Source organism: Hyperolius riggenbachi, chromosome 3 (assembly GCF_040937935.1).
Source record: "Hyperolius riggenbachi isolate aHypRig1 chromosome 3, aHypRig1.pri, whole genome shotgun sequence".
In the NCBI taxonomy this organism is placed as follows: Eukaryota; Metazoa; Chordata; class Amphibia; order Anura; family Hyperoliidae; genus Hyperolius; species Hyperolius riggenbachi.
Window position 1 is genome coordinate 323,251,703 of NC_090648.1, and position 21,102 is coordinate 323,272,804.

Sequence of the window (21,102 nt, forward strand, 5' to 3'; positions counted from 1 at the left end):
ATGTAAAGTTTGCCTCATCACTAGTTAGATGTATTCATGTGTTTCAGTTTCAATTCAGTTATAAATAGTTCAGGGAAATGGTTAGTGTAAACCAAAAGTTAGGGCTGTTTACACTTCAAAACACATTTGCAAATGTGATTGGGCTTGCGATTTTGCAATGCAAAGTTTCGGTGAGTTCGCTTTGTGATTTCCTTCTGGCACCATGACATTTCTGATCCCGAAAAATCACAGCACAAATGCAATGCATTAGTATAAAATATAATTTCTATTTCATTGCAAAACGCAGCACAATGCTGACAGTGTAAAAAAAAAACCTTAAAAGGGGTAAGTTAAGGCCAAGTAAAATATTAGTATTAAAGTGGATCCGAGATAAACTTTTACTCATTGCATAATTGTGTTCCTTTCATATAGTTTATAGGGCATTCCTCAAGCCAAATACTTTTTTTGTTTTGTTTTACTACTCTAATTCCCTATAAACTAAACAAGCCTCGCCCACATTTTTCACAGTGCCTTAGCATTTTCAGACAGTAGCAAGGGCTTACAGGAGATCAGTCTGGGCAGGAGGAGGGGGAGGTGTTACTAGCCATTGATTTCAGAGACAGAGGGGAGGAGGGAGGAGGAGAGGGGACTGGATTTACACAGAGGCAAGCTGATATCTCCTGACAGCTGATAGCAGCCTGTGACAAACAGAACATGGCTGCCCTCATTGTATCACAGGAAGAAATAATCATATTCTGTTGAAACTGTTTGCAGATAGATATGCTGTGTAAACTATCTAAACTTTAGGTAACATATATAGACAAGTTACTTGTTATAGTTAGTTTTTCATCTCAGATCCGCTTTAAGGTGGCCACTAATGATACAATTTGCTGAATGATCAATTACGATCGATACTTCTTATGAACAATTGTAAATGATTGTTTGGCACCACTAATGGACAAAAATCTCATAACCAATCCAATCAGATTAATGAAATCGATCCGATTTTCAGGTTCGAGCCTTTCAATCTGGTTTGGTTAGGAGATTTTTGTCCATTAGTGGTCCTAAACAATCTTTTACGACCGTTCATAAGTAGAATTGTTCCTAATCGATCATTAGGCAAATTGTATCATTAATTGCCTTGTTTAAGGTGGCCACTAATGATCCAATCGTCTTTATCCAATCTTACCAAATATATGTAGTATAAGGGTAATTGAGTGAATATTACCTAGAAATGGTAAAATTGAATGAAAAAGATTGGATCATTAGTGGCCACCATTAGTGTGATGATTTTCTCAGTGAAAGGATGAAGGTAATGGTTGAACATTTTGGAAGGAAGGTCTCTTGGTTAGTAAAAAGGTTAGAAGTACTGTACTAAAATTATCTAAACATAATACAGTATGTTATTTCTGTTTCTGAAGGTTCTGCTTGTATGAGTACAAACAGCCACTAGAGGGAGAATCTTTAAATCTGTCAATGCAATATAGCACAGCAAGCTGCAAAAATATAAACGCCACGTCAGAGTTTTCAGTCATAACTCAAAAAAAAATACATATCCATGTACATTTACCTATAGCTTTCCTTTAATAGTAAGATAAATGTATATAACGTTTAGTTGGAGTGGAGTTCTGTGTTCTGCTATAAACTCATAGCTTATATTAAATCAGTCATTGCAATAGATTTTAAATGCCTCTTTGTTAACATGCAATTTTCTTTGAAAGATAATTAAACCATCTTGTTTTCCCATGTAATGAATGATGTGTTTTGCTATGTGTTTTGAAGAAACTCTATTGACTTCTTCTACTCTTCCTGATTGTGTCAACAGTTATATACATTTTCCTCTTTCCATCGTAGAGACAGCAGAGAGCGTAGCCTGTGGCGATGGGGCAGTGTCGTGACCAGCGAGAGCGGCGGGTAGTGCAGCGGCGCTTTACCATACCTGTAATCTCTGGTCCTTAAAGAGACTCAGAGACAAACGACCTAATAGATTTATACATACCTGGGGCTTCCTCCAGCCCCATCTACATGGATCGCTCCCACGCCGCGTCATCCGCTGCCTCTATCGTCGGTACCGGGTCCCGTCACTTCGGCCAGTCAGGGCCAGTTGACCAAGCACAGTGCGCTCCCTCCATACTGTGCAAATGCTTGCGTAAAGCTGGCGCCGTCGAGATGGAGGGAGTCCCTGTGGAAGCGTACAACTGCCCATGTCCGGCGGAAGTGACGGGACCCGTTACCGGCGATAGAGGCAGCAGAGGACAGCGGCGTGGGAGCGATCCTTGTGGATGAGGCTGGAGGAAACCACAGGTATGTATACAATCTTTTTCATTTTCCCGTCTCTGGTTTCCACTAAGGGGGCAGAGACTGCTGGTACGGAATTGGTTAAGAACATCTCAGCTGATAACTAATATTAAATACAAATTAAAAAGTTATATCAGAAGTGTAATTCATATTCAATGGCATATCAAATAAAAATTAATGGAGGCCTTTAAATTCATACTAGTAATCTCATTTGGCAATCATTTGACAGACTTTCTCCATAGGATTGACCAGATTTTTACACTGTGCAGCACTGAAAGGTTTGATTTTTTTGCTAAAACCAAAGATAAGATACTAAGAGCCCCATCCAATTTACTTTGCTCCTTGGAGATCATTTTTCATCTTCTGTTTAAAATAACTTTTCAGCACTTTGGAATTGAAAAAGTACCACAAAATAAATGAAAAACTATTGTCCCAATTATTCTGAGTATTTTTTTCCTTGCTGGATGCTTAACCTCCTTGGTGGTAATCCCGAGCTAGGGTCTGGGCGGAAAACCACAGCTAAGTGTAGTGATCTGGACCTCTGCTCGGGGTAGCCGGGGGAGGCTGTATGCAGAGCAATGTGCGCAGTGGGAGCGTTTCTACATACCTCCCAGGGATCCCTACGTCGGCAGGCATTCTTCTTCCTCTCCTCCGGGGTTCTGCTTCCTGCTAGTGAGATCGCCGGCTGTCGTCATGACAACAGCCGGCAATTTCACTTTAGAGTTGCAGCACCACCTGGAGGATGGAGGCTTAGCTGCAGCGCTGAAGCCAGGGAGGTGAGTGATTGCTGGACTGCTGCAGATCTCCCTGGCAGCATGATTTTTTCTAGGTTTTAGGGTCTGAAAGGGTGCAAAAACCGCTTTTAGACCCTAAAATCCAGAAAGAATAAGAATGCCAAGGAGGTTAAAGGGCATTTTGTTGAAAAGATGTGAAAATATCTAGGAGAAAACATGAATTGGACAAGATCCTACATGATTTAAAAACACCTCACTATAAAACACAATGGGCCCGATCAAATTCACTCTGCCTCCTTAGTTTTCTCCTAGGGAATATTTTCACATCTGATCAAAAAATGCCTTTTAAGGCACCAGCAAGAAAATACTTTTGACAGTACTTTTTCACCTACATTTTGGCATATAGAAGATAAAATTGTTTCTGTGTTTTATTGCACAGACCAACAAAGACATCATTACGACAATGCTATTATAATCAAATATTATTTTTTCTGAGTTAATGATAATTACTACTTTGTTGTTGTCATGTTTTGTTGTATAGGCACTCATTCTCGTAAACAATAAAATCAAGTCAATCAGTCCTGGTGCATTTGCTTCTCTTACAAAACTGGAACGACTTTACTTATCGAAAAACAGCTTAAAGGAACTTCCCACCAACATGCCCAAATCTCTTCAGGAGCTTCGTGCACACGAAAACTTTGTAACCAAAGTAAAGAAGAGTACGTTTGATGGATTGAATAACATGATTGTCATTGGTAAGTTTAAGTTATTATTAAAAATGTTTCAGCAAACAAAGTAGCAGCCATATTTTCTCTTCCAGAATATAGCCAATATTTAAAAACAGCATGTCATTAGCCTATCTGCTTTGAATAGGCTAATGACAGATGAGTTTAAAGCGGAACGGTAAGGTGGAAATGAACTCACCACCAGCGTGAAGCTGATAGCAGGTTGGTCAGAGAAATCCCAGTTCTCCTGCAGCCAATAGAAATCCAGGTGAAACGGTGAAATCCCTCCCATGCAGTGTTGTTAGTCCTAGGCCTAATTAAAATTCAGCCTTGGATTCACTGCCTATTGGGTAATGACATCACATGCAGTTACTTCCTGATTTGCATAATACTGATATTTTACTGACATACTGATACCTAGAACACACTCCAAATGTTGAGGGTAGGGAGCCCCCCCCCAGCTAACTATGTGCCAAATTATAGACCCCCCCATCCCCACTGGTTCACAAGGTAGCTTTGATATACCCTAGCTCAGAAATCAACGGGACTCGGGGGATGCAATTTGGCCCTGAGGTAGTTCAGGGGACCCCTCCTGGATTGTAAAGGAGGTATGAGTACGGAGATCATTGCAAAATTTTGCAGCAATTGCGTTTTCAATTCTCATTTGGAATGAGAATTGGTACCTGAATGAGAATTTCAAACAGAATTTCAGTAAAATAGCGGTGATTTTACAGCGATTATCAGTGTGAAACAGGGCCCTAAGTGATCTGTATAAACTTGGGTATCTCTAGCTCTGGGCATCAGCAGTAAACATAAATATTCCCATGCTGCAGATACCACACTGACAGTGTAAGATGATTTTTTTTTCCTCTGCTTTGCTTATCTCTTCTTTTTCTCCTTATATCACACCAGTGGTGTAGCTAAAGATCCTGGACCCCATAGCAAAACCTACATGGGGCCCTCAGATCTAGGCACTCTCAAGCAATGCTACCTGCCCCAATCCTATGAGATATGAATTCATTGGGCAATTTACATTCTCATGCAATCTACACTGCATACAGTCCATGGACACTGAGACAAAGTCTGAGGGTAAATGAAAACAAGAAAGTTTATTGTGAATACATCAATTACAATTAGGCTACCTCTGCTCCAGTGCTCATTAGCAGCTGCTATTGCTGCTATAGCTATTGCCACACCCCTGTAGCACACTCCCTTTTCCTTTATTTTGTAAAATAAATGTTCTTCTTACAGTTTCTTTAAGACCTTTCAACGATAAACTGTATGCTGTAGGTAGTAATAGTGTTCTTATGAAGTGACAATGGGGAGAGGAGAGCCTATATGTGTTAGGCTGTGCTACTTACACGGATCTGTGGGTCAAACTACAGTATGTACTTAGTACAGTGCAAGCTACCTGAGAGTCCGTAGAAACACCTGTCACTAAGGCCACCCTTTTGAACCCGGTAAAGATATATGATTGAGGAAAAGCTTATGTATAAATCAGTTTAAAAATAAATCCAGTGATCCTCAATTGGAATGACTAGAGAAGAATGCTATACTTTAATACATGTTCAGTCACAAGACTTTGTAAATAATTTGTGTACACTTATATTGTGGACTACATAGAGGACTGGTTGCAGAAATCGTCTGCAAAAGATCTAAGAGATTTGCATTATATTTTACAGAGCTGGGCACAAATCCTATAGACAGTTCAGGTATTGAAAAAGGAGCATTTCAAGGCATGAAGAAACTATCCTACCTCCGAGTTGCAGACACTAATATAACTAGCGTTCCCAAAGGTAAGAAGAAATAATAAAGCTCTTAAAGGACTTGATTTTAGCTTTGTTTACCTAATATTGTAATGGTAATGCCTGGTCCATGTTAAAGTGGAATTCTGGGCTGAAGAAGAACATATGATGAAGAGAGAAAACTGGATCTGCATCTCCTCCATTGCACTGGGTGTAACTTGATAATAGTGATGGTCATGTCTAGGAGAACTCATGAAGAAGCATGTGATTTATTCAGCTGACAGATTTGGAAAGCTCTGATTTGCTGTGATCACATCCTGCTTTAGGATATGATTATGACTAGCAAATCAGAGACTTACATATCTAAAACCTAAACGGATCACATGTTTTGCTATGAGTTCTCTTAGACATGATCATCACTGTTTATTAAGGTTCTCCTGGGCTAAAGGTCACTGAGAACATAAATGACCCTGAAAACCTGGATTTATTAATAATTATATCCTATTGCTTGGGAAAAGTTTGTATACCCCACCTGTGAATAATTAAGATAATTTACAGTTGTGCTGTACCAGTGATGTGCACACGAGGTATATGAGGATGCACGATTAAACACTATGGGCCTCATGCAACTGTCAGACTCGTTAGATTCGTTAGACTCGAGTCTAATAATCAGGCAATGATAACGTGGGAGTTGCGGTGAGGTGGATGTTCATTGGTAAGTGCAGGTTCTAGCGATGGGGGGAGTGAGGCAGCAGTGGCCGTGGTTCTGAAGGACAGAACCACAGTGCAAAACCTTGCTCCCCATCGCCCCAGAAATTGGAACATTTTGCCTGAGAAATGTTTCCTAACGATCGGTCATTGCACAAGTGTAACAGGGAATAGGATTTGTTGGTAATCCTGGTGCGGTGGCCAGGTGATAAGTAGCTCGCATGTGCAAGCTACTCATCACCTTGAATTGTATCAGGCCAAATTTCTCAGGGAATCTGCCACATTGTTGCTCATTCAGATTTTTGTAAAATCAGCAGTCAATTTTGCCATATGCCCATGTTTGGCGTGAACTGGGATTTTCAAGAGTTTTTGTGTAAACAATAATTAAAAAGAGGTCTTTTTAATGTTTGCACAATCTTTGGATTAATTTTGGCCCCCAAATATTGATCAAAAGATGTGACTTATTAATCATTTCTCTTTGCTTGCACCTCAATTTATGATCGTTTTATCTGATCAAATGTGCTGGTTTCAAGAGGAAATGAATTTTGCCAGGGTCCTGATTCACTATAAATTATTTACTTAAGTGACTTAATGACTTAATGCGTATCAATCCATCATTTTTATTCCATTGATGATGACCAAGATTATCATACAAAGGAGGTTGACTGGGTATGATGTGTCCAGCTGTGGCTTATCAGTGTGATGCGGGCTTGGACAGCTCTGCCCCATGTGAGGCACAAGTGGTTTGCTGGAATGGTTTGCAGAACATTGGCTTTGGATTTGCACAGCTCAAGCTTCTTCCATGGCTCTGCAAGTGATAAATACTGGTAAAATAAAATGCAACGTGAGCTGCACTATGTGCAAAACATGCATTATGTCACTTGTGTAAAGCGTTAACTCGGAAGTGTTGGACCAAGTAAAAGATTCAGGATTTAACTGCACTAATCGGAATACCATACCACAGAAATTTTGGACCAATCACAAGACTTGGAAATATTCTGTAGTATCTGAGGCTTTTGATTGTTCTATTATTACCGCGGTAATCCAATTTCCACAGAAATATTCTGTCTTCTCTTTGCCTAGTGTTTCCGAGTTCTTTGATTAAGCTAAAATTACTGAGTTTTGTTAATGCAGCATTTCCGCGGAAATATGATTTACAGTGCCGTTTTCTGATTTTTGGTTACTGCTACGGAGAGCCAATTTGTGATCGGAAATTGGATTACTGCAGATATTTTCCAACCATCCCTATTTAAAATAATAGGCACCTGCTACATGTGAGCTTGTTTAGGCACTGGCATTATAGATTTGTTTACTTTCTATTCCACATTCGCTTTTATTCTTTGCTTCCAAAAGTAATGTATATATATCTTTTTTTTTTTACATATGCCAAATCCACATACGGTATATTAAGATTTTTGAAGCTCCACCATCTGGTATGACTAGAAAAGGTTTATGAGCAGAAAAGTCTTATTTTCAAAGGCTACAGATTTACTGTGATTAATAACTACATCCCGTTGTTTTCTGTGGAACTACTTTATGTAGTTCCTATGTAAAACAAAACTTTACTTGTGCTGGTACAGCTTAGCACATGAAGCTCAAAATAAATATATTTTATATCTAAATAGCACTGAGAATAGACATTTCTGTGTTTATTGTGAAAATATAACAGGGCAGCATTGTGGTAAAGATAAGCACTGTAGCCTTATAACACTTGAGTCTCAGTTTTGAATCCTGGCCAGAACACTATCTACATGGGGTCTGTATGATCTCCATATGTTTGTGGGGGTTTATTTTACAGTTAGCAGGGAACCTGTTGATCCAGACATAGGTGGTAAGTGTGGACTCTCACAGGACATGGATGGAAGCCAAGTAGTCACTGACCTTCACCAGATTGCCGTGCTATGGTTGATAAGTGCTACCCACACTGATAAGTTAATTGATTTCCCCTGGCTGCAAAAAAATGTATAGTAAACTATCAGTAATCTTTACTGATATTTTACTATGATCTAATCCAACTCTACTTGCACACAGAACCCTCCTTGCCTACCGATGCTTAACCCTTCCTCTACCGACACCAACCCTGCCACAAAGCCTTGAAAAGCAGAAATAAAGTGACATTTGGGCACCAAATGCTACCAATAAAATAGTGGGTAGCTCCGAAGCTCGCTACTTTAGCGGTAGCTTTGGGCTCTCAAATGTAACTTTATTGCCACAAATCATTGCCACAGCCTCAGGCACTCAGATGTCTCTTGATTGCCGCTATTCACCACCTTGGGTGCCCATCATTCCTGCTAATCACAGCCTCAGGTGCTTAAAATTCCCCGCACTGCTGGTTATTGTGGCTTTTATCATTATGTCCTATGGCGGCACTTTTTTTCCATAGTGCTGTTTGCGGCCAAAATACCCGCCTGGGGGCAGTGACCTCTGTTTTAAGCCTTTGCATGGTGATGTAGTGCAGTGTTTTTCAACAATATTTTGGTCTTTACCCCTTTTGACAGCTTGTGCTCACCAAGTATTTCTTAAAAAGTAGACAATATTTCAAGTACCACTTGACACAGATATATTTAATAGTAGTACAGAGTAATTGTTTCTAAACAGTTTCCAGGTATTTACTATTGCTTTTAATTAGCTAAAATACTAATTTGGTGTTGTAGTTCATATAGGATTATCATTTTCTAAAACTATGAATTTATTGTAATAATTACAGTAATTAAATACTTTAAGCCCAAGTACCCTGCACCCATTAAAAGTACCCCCTGGGGTACAAGTAACACTGGTTGAGAACCTAGAGCGTAGTGGATACCATTGTTGCCTTAAAGTGCTTGGTCCCCAGTTCAAAGCAGGACACTATTTTCTATGTGTTTGTGTGGCTGTTTTCTTGGCACTCTGGTTTCTTCCCAGACTAAAAATACTTGCCTCAAAATTGGCCTTAGACTAAAATGGACCTATGATTGAAGTAAGGATTAGATTGTGAACCCCTAGAAGGTACAGTTAGCTACCCTCATGGGCGATTCTCAGCATTTTCTTTGATGGGTTTTCTTTTGATGGTTTTTTTTTATGAACAAATTCTCTTTTTTATTCTTCAATCACAAATCTTCTTCAAAGTTGCGGACACAATTTCAGGATTCCAAATCACAAAAAATACTGCCTGACATGTGTTTCACGGCCAAAAGCCACTTCCTCAGAGGCACACAGTATACAAACACATCAGCTGTAAACCATAAGAAGTGTAACACCGCAATCTGTGATGGAAAGAGAAAGAGCGTTCTACAGCGATTCCATGTGCGCCATGCACATTCATGGACTAGAGCTATTTAGTCCAAAATGTCTATTTAGTCCAAAATGTCTGTAGCAAGGCCGAGAGCCTCTGCCATGCTACAGACATTTTGGAGTTTCTCCGTTTATTGCCTGATGAAGCAGGAATGTGCCCGCGAAACGCGTTGCAAGGTAGAGTTTATGTACAATAAATATTATTTTTGATATAAATTAGGAATCCCTGTCTGTTTAATCTTGAGGGAGGTAAGTCCACCACTTTCCCCCTTTAATCGGTTTTTAGATGCTTTTATCCTTATTGGCGCCTCTTTTCAAAGATATTCTCAACAGTATATAGTCCACCCTGGGTGGTAGGGTGCCACCCCATCTTTCTTCCTATCTACAGAGAGCGACTTCTTAGACCTGATTGGGGTCAGGATTTAATTCTCCCCACCTGAAATTACAGTGGTTGCCTTTGTGGTAACCCTTGTTTGTGAGTATAAAATTCTTTACATTGTGCAATATATCCCTGTCCTTTAAAATACTACACTATACTGGGCTCTTGGTCTACACCTTCTTCTCGTTTACAAGCACATACTGAACAAGGCAGTCACAAACTCACAATGATGCAACTGCATAGCCGGTAGTCTTCAGAGATTTGAAAAAGCAACATCATCTGCGTATCCCCACTATTGAGGAATTCATTCATATGTTACAGGATAGCTATTTTCTACATTTCATATATTTTTACCAGTGTATACAAATTTTCATAAATATGTATTATTGACACATGCGAAAGGAGAATACTTTAATTTAGATGGGGTGCGGGCATTTATTTAATTTGGGCATTGTAAGGGAACCAAGAAAAGCTAATAATGCAGACTTGTTTGGAAAGCCCTTTGCAACTACAGTATACTGGGCCTTTACCCAGGCCCGGATTTACCTCATGGGAGCCTATAGGCACAGATGTTCTGGCACCTTAGTCTTTGTCCTCCATGAACCTACAAACCCTCACTGAACTGCACCACAAGTTGGCCCAGCTGTCACTTTTCCCCTTCTTCCAGCATTCCACTGACATGATCTCCCTTTAGTCAGGGGCACCTCTAGCTACTTAATACCATTTGCTACCTAAGGGCAGAGTGAGAAACCTCTCTTTTATACCCTCATCAGGCCTCTGCATACAGAAGGAGGGAGGGAGGCACTTGGGGAGGGTAGTGCCTACAGTGCCTTATGGTAAATCTGGCCCTACCTGTATCTGTACCAAAATGAAGGAATCAGTGCAAAAAAGAGCTTGTAATGTGCCAGGATGAGGAAGCTAGCATAAATAGTTCCAGGTTCCAGCTCAAGGTTAATGGGTTCTTCATAGACTGTTAAATTGATCTTAAAAAATCTCTGTCTATTTTCATTTTTCTGGTACAAGTGAGGCGAGAGTGAAAATTGTTCTATCTTGTTTAGATTTTTTATTAATGTCATTTTGTGCAGAACAGAAGATGATCATGAGCGCTCAGATACTTGCTTTCTCTCATTGATTGAAATTGTATTTAAAACATGACCTAGTAGTGGCAGACATGCTTAATATGCTTGAAAATGACAAATTTGGCATTTAGTTCACTGACTGGTAGCCAGTAAAAGTCATTTTAGGACATTTGGATGTGGTCACAGTTGGAGTGAGTCCTAAATATTTTTGAGTTAGTACTTAGGAGCTGTCTGAAAGAAGACTGATCTTTTTGTTTTACGAATAAAGGGAATTTACATAAATGTGCATGTTTTTCATTTGACCAGGTTGTTTACACCTTCTTACTTGGCATTTAGTTGATTATTCTCAAACTGAAGATTAAATAAATTCACAATTAACCACTACAGGACCACTGTTAGTATTTAAATGTCCTGTTTGTGCCTGTTAATGCCAAATGGACATTTTAATATGTTGCTTTCTCCTGCCGACACTGTAAATGCACGAGCGGGCTCCTGCCGCATATGCCCTTCTAAGACATATCTTTGATTGGTGAAAGGGAACAAGGTCCACACTCAACACTCAATTATTATTGGCTAAATACTGACCAATTTTACCACCTCCTTGTAGTAGGTGGATCAACAACGGATATTGAAAACTATGAGCAGAACTTAGCCAGTAATTGGCCAATCATAACTAAAAATGTGAACCAAACTTTGGTGACTGAAAGGCAAATCATGCAATTAAATGACCAGTGTTTTTGTGAATCAGCAAGAATCATATTTATTACAAGTAGTCCCCAGGTTACCAACACCTGAGATATGAAAGACTACTGTCATGAACCTCATGATGGGGTCTATAGAGGCACAAAGGAGGACACTTGTGGCACACTTGTGAACACACACAGTGTTCTGACTTACATAAACATTTTACTTAAGAATGAAACTACATATATATATACACTATATCTTTGATTAACCGGGGACTACCTATATTAGAAATTATGTATTGTCTGTGTCCTTATGATCAGAAAAAATGCACTGCACAGACTAAACTGTTCAAAGTGCTCCTAGTGGAAACCTGCCCCCTTGTGCTTGTGGCAACCCTCATGCTTGTGGCAACCCTCAAACACCTGATACTAAAATTCAAAAAATGACCATCTTGCCAGACAGCATTTAATGCATTTTTTCATCCACTATAAAAACAATCCAGCGTTTGTTTTGAGGTCATATACGGTACCCCTTTATCAAGGCATATCACACAGTGTTTACAGGAGGACTCTGGAGTGGATTTTTGATGTGTTGGAACAGTGCCATCTGTTTTTTTGGCTTTAAAGAGACTCCGTAACAAAAATTGCATCCTGTTTTTTATCATCCTACAAGTTCCAAAAGCTATTCTAATGTGTTCTGGCTTACTGCAGCACGTTCTACTATCACCATCTCTGTAATAAATCAACTTATCTCTCTCTTGTCAGACTTGTCAGCCTGTGTCTGGAAGGCTGCCAAGTTCTTCAGTGTTGTGGTTCTGTGATGCATCTCCCCCCTCCAGGCTCCTCTCTGCACACTGCCTGTGTATTATTTAGATTAGGGCAGCTTCTCTCTTCTCTCTTATCTTTTACAAGCTGGATAAATCCTCCTCTGAGCTGGCTGGGCTTTCACATACTGAGGAATTACATACAGGGAGAGCTGTCTGCACTCTACAGGAAGAAACAGCCTGACACTTCAGTGGAAGATAGCTGCAGGGGGAAAGAAACACACAAATGATCTCTTGAGATTAAAAAGGAAGGCTGTATACAGCCTGCTTGTGTATGTATGTATTTTCTATGTGTGGACATACTGTACATCAGCCTACTTCCTGTTTTGGTGGCCATTTTGTTTGTTTGTAAACAAACTTTTTAAAACTGTTTTTAACCACTTTCAATGCGGCGAGGAGCGGCGAAATTGTGACAGAGGGTAATAGGAGATGTCCCCTAACGCACTGGTATGTTTACTTTTGTGCGATTTTAACAATACAGATTCTCTTTAACATCCTTTGCAGGGAAGATCTGTGCCTACACTCACATCGATTTGCTTGATGTACTCAGGCCACAACACACAGGACCTTAATCCCATCACCCATCAACAGTGATGCTCGGATACCCCCAATCACGTATTCGACCGAATTCAGCCGTGGCTGAATCAGAATCCAGATAAGTCGTGATTTTGATCTGGATTTGAAATGTACTTCCAGATTCGACTCACGGCGGTGATCCGGATTTTCCTTTAACGTTAATAGCAAAGCCCTCATACCTACTACAATCACCAGAATTGCATGGATTATAAAGGTGATCAGTGGCTACAACTTAAAAAAAATTCTAAAGGACTTTATAGCTTTTGAGAAAATCGAATTTATAGTTTCCAATGAAAAAGTATTGGTGATTAAATCCCGCCAAAACCCGACTACTTAAACGGTTAATAGCAAAGCCCCATTACATGCTATAAACACCAAATTTGCAGGATAAGTTAAGTAGAACAGTGTGAACAAGGGAAAAATCAAAAAAACTCTTTTATCTTTAGAGATAATCGATTTTAAAGGTTCGAAGGGAAATAGTATACATTTAAATACGGTAATGACAGTTAATGTATTTACCGCATTTACATGTACACTTTTTTCCTTTGAAATTTCCTTTGAACCTTTAAAATCTATTTTCTCAAAAAGTATGAGGTCTTTTTGGAAAAAAAATCCCTTGTTCCCAGTGTTCTACTTAACATATCCTGCAAATTTTGTGTTTATATCATGTAAGGGGTAGTGGTGCTCAAATACCCCTTTTCAAAATTCGAGTTAGGTCGAATTCGAATAGTAAATTATTCGAGATCAGTCGAATATTCGAGTTGAATAATTTTTACTATTCGATTCGACCTCGGAATTCGAGCTCACTATTCGAGTCGGTATTCGAGCTCATTATTCGAGCTGACTATTCGAAATGGCCTTAAATAGCTTCCAACACTTGTTTTGAGGGTGAATGATGCAAGAAACCTCTTTTTTTCCAAGTAACAACAGCAAGTGATTATGTGGGGATGTTCCTTTAAAAAAAAAAAGTTGAAAAGAGAAGTTGTGTCCAGAAATTTGTTCAGTACTGTATATACTTCTTCTTCTTCTTCTTTATCTTCTATATCTTCTTCTTCTTCTTCTTCTATATCTTCTTCTTCTATATCTTCTTCTTCTATATCTTCTTCTATATCTTCTTCTTTTATATTGTCTTCTTCTTCTTCATCTTCTTCATCATCATCTTCTTCTTCTTCATCTTCTTTTTCTTCATCTTCTTCATCTTCTTCTTCATCTTCTTCTTCATCTTCTTCATCTTCTTCTTCATCTTCTTCATCTTCTTCATCTTCTTCTTCTTCTACATCTACTTCATCTTCAACTTCTTCATCTTCTTCTTCTTCTTCATCTTCTTCATCATCTTCTTCATCTTCTTCTTCATCTTCTTCATCTTCTTCTTCTTCATCATCTTCATCTTCTTCTTCATCTTCTTCTTCTTCATCTTCTTCATCTTCTTCTTCTTCATCATCTTCATCTTCTTCTTCATCTTCTTCTTCTTCATCATCTTCATCTTCTTCTTCTTCATCTTCTTCTTCTTCATCATCTTCATCTTCTTCTTCTTCTTCATCTTCTTCATCTTCTTCTTCTTCTTCATCTTCTTCATCTTCTTCATCTTCTTCTTCTTCTTCTTCTACATCTACTTCATCTTCAACTTCTTCATCTTCTTCTTCCTCTTCATCTTCTTCATCATCTTCATCTTCTTCATCTTCTTCATCTTCTTCATCTTCTTCTTCTTCATCATCTTCATCTTCTTCTTCATCTTCTTTTTCTTCATCATCTTCATCTTCTTCTTCATCTTCTTCTTCTTCATCATCTTCATCTTCTTCTTCTTCATCTTCTTCTTCTTCATCATCTTCATCTTCTTCTTCTTCTTCATCTTCTTCATCTTCTTCATCTTCTTCTTCTTCTTCTTCTACATCTACTTCATCTTCAACTTTTTCATCTTCTTCTTCCTCTTCATCTTCTTCATCATCTTCATCTTCTTCATCTTCTTCATCTTCTTCATCTTCTTCTTCTTCATCATCTTCATCTTCTTCTTCATCTTCTTCTTCTTCATCATCTTCATCTTCTTCTTCTTCATCTTCTTCATCTTCATCTTCTTCATCTTCTTCTTCTTCTTCTTCTTCTTCATCTTCTTCATCTTCTTCTTCTTCTTCATCATCTTCTTCTTCTTCATCTTCTTCATCTTCATCTTCTTCATCTTCTTCATCTTCTTCTTCTTCATCATCTTCATCTTCTTCTTCTTCATCTTCTTCTTCTTCATCATCTTCATCTTCTTCTTCTTCATCTTCTTCATCTTCTTCTATATCGTCTTCTTCTTCACTTATTTCTCTTTTCAAATTTTTTTTTTTACAGAAATGCAGCTATTTTTGAGCGTAACAAATAGCTTGTGGCACACGCATGTTGGAAGCGCCATTGTATGTGCTCCCTGGCAGTGGAAACACACAGACAGCAGGAGGTAAATTCAGCAGCAGGAGGAGGAGGATGAGTGTGTGGCAGCAGGCAGTCAATGAGGCAGGCAGCGTGACATAATAGCCCTGGTACCTAGCGGTGATACCAGGGCTGTAAATAAACACAGCAGGCAGGAGGTCCCAGACAGCGGTCGTGCAGCCCACATTGTGTCCAATACACAACTGGGACAACACAGTTTTCAACCCGGGCACCTCAGAAAAATTAAACCTTTTTTTTTTTTTTATGGTTTTGTAGTTTTGGTTTTACAACCAATTACACAGATATAGCTATTTTTTGACGTAATAGCTGGTGGCAGAGTGGCAGCAGAAGGTAAATCTGTGTACCCTGGCGTTGGGAAACACAGACAGACAGACAGCAGCAGCAGCAGCAGGAGGAATGGAGGAGTAATGTGAGCAGCTATTGTTTGACGTAATAGCTGGTGGCAGAGTGGCAGCAGAAGGTAAATCTGTGTACCCTGGCGTTGGGAAACACAGACAGACAGCAGCATCAGCAGGAGGAATGGAGGAGTAGTGTGAGTGTGGCAGCAGGCAGGCAGCGTGACATAATAGCCCTGGTACCTAGCGGTGATACCAGGGCTGTAAATAAACACAGCAGGCAGGAGGTCCCAGACAGCGGTCGTGCAGCCCACATCGTGTCCAATACACAACTGGGACAACACAGTTTTCAACCCGGGCACCTCAGAAAAATTAAACCTTTTTTTTTTTTTTATGGTTTTGTAGTTTTGGTTTTACAACCAATTACACAGATATAGCTATTTTTTGACGTAATAGCTGGTGGCAGAGTGGCAGCAGAAGGTAAATCTGTGTACCCTGGCGTTGGGAAACACAGACAGACAGACAGACAGCAGCAGGAGGAATGGAGGAGTAATGTGAGCAGCTATTGTTTGACGTAATAGCTGGTGGCAGAGTGGCAGCAGAAGGTAAATCTGTGTACCCTGGCGTTGGGAAACACAGACAGACAGCAGCATCAGCAGGAGGAATGGAGGAGTAGTGTGAGTGTGGCAGCAGGCAGGCAGCGTGACATAATAGCCCTGGTACCTAGCGGTGATACCAGGGCTGTAAATAAACACAGCAGGCAGGAGGTCCCAGACAGCGGTCGTGCAGCCCACATTGTGTCCAATACACAACTGGGACAACACAGTTTTCAACCCGGGCACCTCAGAAAAATTAAACCTTTTTTTTTTTTTATGGTTTTGTAGTTTTGGTTTTACAACCAATTACACAGATATAGCTATTTTTTGACGTAATAGCTGGTGGCAGAGTGGCAGCAGAAGGTAAATCTGTGTACCCTGGCGTTGGGAAACACAGACAGACAGACAGCAGCAGCAGCAGCAGGAGGAATGGAGGAGTAATGTGAGCAGCTATTGTTTGACGTAATAGCTGGTGGCAGAGTGGCAGCAGAAGGTAAATCTGTGTACCCTGGCAGTGGGAAACACAGACAGACAGCAGAAGGGCAGTACACAGCAGCCCACTGTAGGTGTAAAATGTGTGGCTGCAGGCGACGTAATAGTCAAAGTGAACCAGGCTGGCTTAGTGAGCAGGAGCCAGGAGGTGGTAAAGGGTGGTAAGGCACATTAACGATGGTTCTTAGCCAGTTCATGTCCCCCTCTCGCCGACAACAGGGGCCAGGAACTCGCCTTCCACCCACGCCTGGTTCATCTTGAGAAACGTCAGTCTGTCCACAGACTTGTGAGACAGACGTGAGCGTTTCTCGGTGACCACACCACCAGCTGCACTGAAGCAGCGCTCGGACAGCACGCTGGAAGGGGGGCAGGACAGCACTTCCAGGGCGTACTGCGCCAGCTCGCTCCAGATCTCCAGGCGCTTGACCCAATACTCCATGGGATCAACAGGGGCATCGCTGTCAAGCCCGCTGTAGGACCCCATGTAGTCAGCCACCATGCGGGTCAGGCGCTGGCTGTGACCGGTGGAGGATGCTGCTGCATGCACCTCCTCTCTAGTCACTGCTGCCGGAGCCTCTACAGTCCTGTAGAGCTCATGGCTGAGAGACAGCAGGTCTGTGGGGCGCTTGCTGCTGGATGCAGGCACCTGCTGCTGCCTCTGTGCTGGCTGCTGGACAGTGGGGGTGGAAGGCTGGGGGAAGGCTTCCTCCAAGCGCTCAACAAGGGCCTGCTGCAAGCTCCTTATTTGTTGCGCTGGGTCTCCTCCTGCAGGCGGAAGGAACTGGCTCAACTTCCCCTTGAGGCGTGGGTCCAACATCATGCTGATCCAGATGTCCTCCCTCTGCTTCATCTGGATCACCCTGGGGTCTCTGCGCAGGCACGTCAGCATGTGCGCTGCCATTGGGAAGAGGCGGGCCACGTCTGCTGGCACATCGACGGCAGTGCTGCTGTCCTCATCCTCCTCCTCTGCCTCGTCAGCCTCATCCTCTCTCCACCCCCGCACCAACTCAGCTGCACTGTGCTGATCCCCCTCATCAGCAGCAAGGTCAGGGACCTCCACCAAGTCCTCCTCCTCCCCCTCAGAGGTGGACTGTGCAGCTGCTTGTCGCTCCTGCTGGTCCAAGGCTGCCGCTCCCTGTTCCAGCAAAGCATCGAGGGCCCTGTTCAGCAGACAAACCAGGGGCACCCACTCGCAGACCATAGCATGGTCCCTGCTCACCATGTTAGTGGCCTGCAGAAAGGGAGCCAGCACTAAGCACACCTGCTGCATGTGCCTCCAGTCATCATCGGGGACGATGGACGGGATGTTGCTGGTCTTGTCCCTTCTCTGAGCGGCGGAAACAGTGGCCAGGGCAAGGTACTGTTTGACAACGCGCTTCTGTTCAACCAGACGCTCCAACATCGCCAGGGTGAAGTTCCAGCGAGTCGGAACGTCAAGGATCAGCCGATGGCGTGGCAGATCCAGCTCCTTTTGCACGTCTTCCAGGCTCGCACAGGCTGCAGCCGAGCGCCGGAAGTGACGCACAACGTTCCTTGCCGTTTCCAGCAGTTCGCCCATCCCCTGGTAGGTGCGCAAGAACTTCTGCACCACCAGGTTCAGCACGTGGGCAAGACAGGGGATGTGGGTCAGGTTTCCCCTGTCTATTGCGGCAACCAGATTGGCCCCATTGTCGGCCACCACCTCTCCGACTCTGAGGCCTCTGGGGGTCAGCCAAATCCTCTCCTGCTCCTGGAGTTTGGCCAACACATGGGTTGCCGTCAGCTTGGTCTTCCCAAGGCTAACCAAGTGCAGCAGCGCTTGGCAGTGGCGGGCCTTCACGCTGCTGCTGAGGCGGGGGGTTTGGCCAGGTGTGCCGGAGGATGGCAGAGGATCGGAGGAACCTGCTGCAGTTCCCCTGACCCTGCGGGGTGGCACCACCCACTGTGTTGCTGCTGCTGCTGTGCCCGCTGCTGCTCTCCCATCCTCACCCCCTCCACCAAGTTGACCCAGTGGACAGTGAAGGACAGGTAGCGGCCTGTCCCGAAGCGGCTGCTCCAGGAGTCCATGGTGACGCGGACCCTTTCACCAACCGCGTGCTCCAGCCCTCGCTCCACATTGGCCATCACAAAGCGGTGCAGTGCAGGAATGGCCTTGCGGGAGAAAAAGTGTCTGCTGGGGAGCTGCCAGTCTGGGGCTGCGCAAGCAAGCAGCGCACGAATGTCGCTCCCCTCCTGCACGAGCGTGTACGGCAGGAGTTGGGAGCACATGGCCCGTGCCAGCAAGCCGTTCAGCTGCCGCACGCGGCGGCTGCTGGGAGGCAGAGCCCTAACCACCCCCTGGAAGGACTCGCTCAAAAGGCTCTGGCGTGGCCTTTTGCTGGCACGGGAATCAGCAGACACAGCGGAGGAGGCCACTGAGGACTGGCTGCCAGAACAGGCCTCAGTGTCGGCGGCAGGAGTTGCAGAGGGGGGAGGAGCAGTGCGTTTCCGCACTCCTGCTGGTACTGCTGGAGGAGCAGGAGGGCGGGTGGCTGCTGTTGCTGCTGCTGCTGAAGGCTGTGCAGTGATGGGTGTGGTGCCACTGCCAGCACCAGATGCCTTCAGCCTCTGGAACTCCTGATGCTGGTGGAAATGTTTCGCAGCAAGGTGGTTGATGAGCGAGCTTAAAGTTCTGCACCTCTGCTCAACTTCCGCTGACAGTGGTTGCAAGTGGCGTACTTGCTGTACACTGTGGGCATGGTGAAAAAGCGCCAGATTGGTGACAGAAACATCCCCCTACGGCATGGAAGCGCTGCTGCCTGTCTCCCTGTGGTGGTTTGGGGGGGGGCTTGGGGGGCTCGGGTGCGGCTGGTGGTGGTACTGGCAGATGCTGCTGCTGCTGCTGCTGAGCCTGAGACACCAGCAGGCTGTGGGACCTGCCTACTGCTGCTGCCAATGCTTGCAATGATGCGCCTCCTTGCAAGGCCCACAAGAGCATCCTCCTCCTCAGAGCTGCTGAGGACGACATCCCCTGGAGGTGGTGGCACCCAGTCTCTGTCTGTCACCGGGTCATCAACATCCTCCCCCTCCTGAAACATGTCCTGCTGGGATGAGGACCCCCCAAACTCCTCTCCTGATGCATGGATGGGCTGCTTGACTGTCGCCACAGTCTTGCTGTCCAATCCCTCATCCCCCAAAGTGCCCATCAGCATCTCCTCCTCAAGATCGCCAACAACAGCAGACAATTTACTCATGATGCCTGGGGTCAAAAGACTGCTGAATGACAGGTCGGCGAGTGACGGTGAACTGGCCTCCTCCCCAGACCCTGCTGGGCGGCTGCTGCGAACAGGGGTGGTGGTGGTGGTGGTGAGGGTGGAGGCCTCAGATGCAGAGCTGATGGTGGGCTGCTCATCCTCCGTCATGAGTTGCACCACAGTGTCTGCATGCTTTTCCTCAATGGGACGTTTCCGACCCGGCTGGAGGAAAATCGGAGCAGGTGCTACACGCTGCTGCTGCTGTGTCTCTGCAGCGTGAGTTGCAGATGCTCCTGCTGGGCGGCGCCCAAGGCGTCCACGGCCAGTGGCTATGGGAGGAATGTTAGCCACTGACGCTGCTGCTGCTGCGGAACTGTGCATGGTGGCGCGCCTGCGCCCGCGGCTTGCCACAATGCTGCTCCCTCTCCTCCTGATTCCCTTGCTGCCCTTCCCCTTGCCCAAACCGCGCTGGCTGCCACTTCCAGACATCTTCGATGTTTTGGGCGTATAGACAAAAGTTTTTTAAAAGGGCGGGTGAAAAGTGGGGTACTTTAATGGAGTGGGTTGGTGGGTGAGGTGACTGAGTGAGTGTCCCTAGTACAGTAAGTAAGTAGTAACAGTCAGGAAGTACAACTAGCAGTTACAACTTACAATAATCAGTAGTAATCACAAGTAAATTTAGTGTGTGTACACTACAGACAGTGAGTGCACGCACGCGCAAACACGCGCAGGAGCTAGCCTATGAACAGTGACTGAGTGAGTGTCCCTAGTACAGTAAGTAAGTAAGTAGTAACAGTCAGTAAGTACAACTAACTAATTACAATAATCAATCAGTTATCAGAAGGAAATAGAGTGTGTGTAGTGTGTACACAGACAGTGAGTGCACACACGCAGGAGCTAGTAGCCTATGAACAGTGACTGAGTGTCCTAGACTCCTAGTACAGTAAGTAGTAACAGTAAGTACAACTAACTAATTACAATAATCAATCAGTTATCAGAAGGAAATAGAGTGTGTGTAGTGTGTACACAGACAGTGAGTG

General features: G+C 43.4%; 1 protein-coding gene across 1 annotated transcript in view; it reads left to right on the plus strand.

Annotated features, from left to right (window-relative positions):
• LOC137563836 (decorin-like) overlaps positions 1-21,102 on the plus strand; it is a 136,849-nt gene that overhangs the window by 63,595 nt on the left and 52,152 nt on the right. Inside the window, exons 4-5 of the mRNA XM_068276819.1 lie at positions 3,553-3,766; positions 5,419-5,532. Of these exons, the coding sequence (XP_068132920.1) occupies positions 3,553-3,766; positions 5,419-5,532 (328 nt within the window). The remainder of the gene's footprint in view (positions 1-3,552; positions 3,767-5,418; positions 5,533-21,102) is intronic.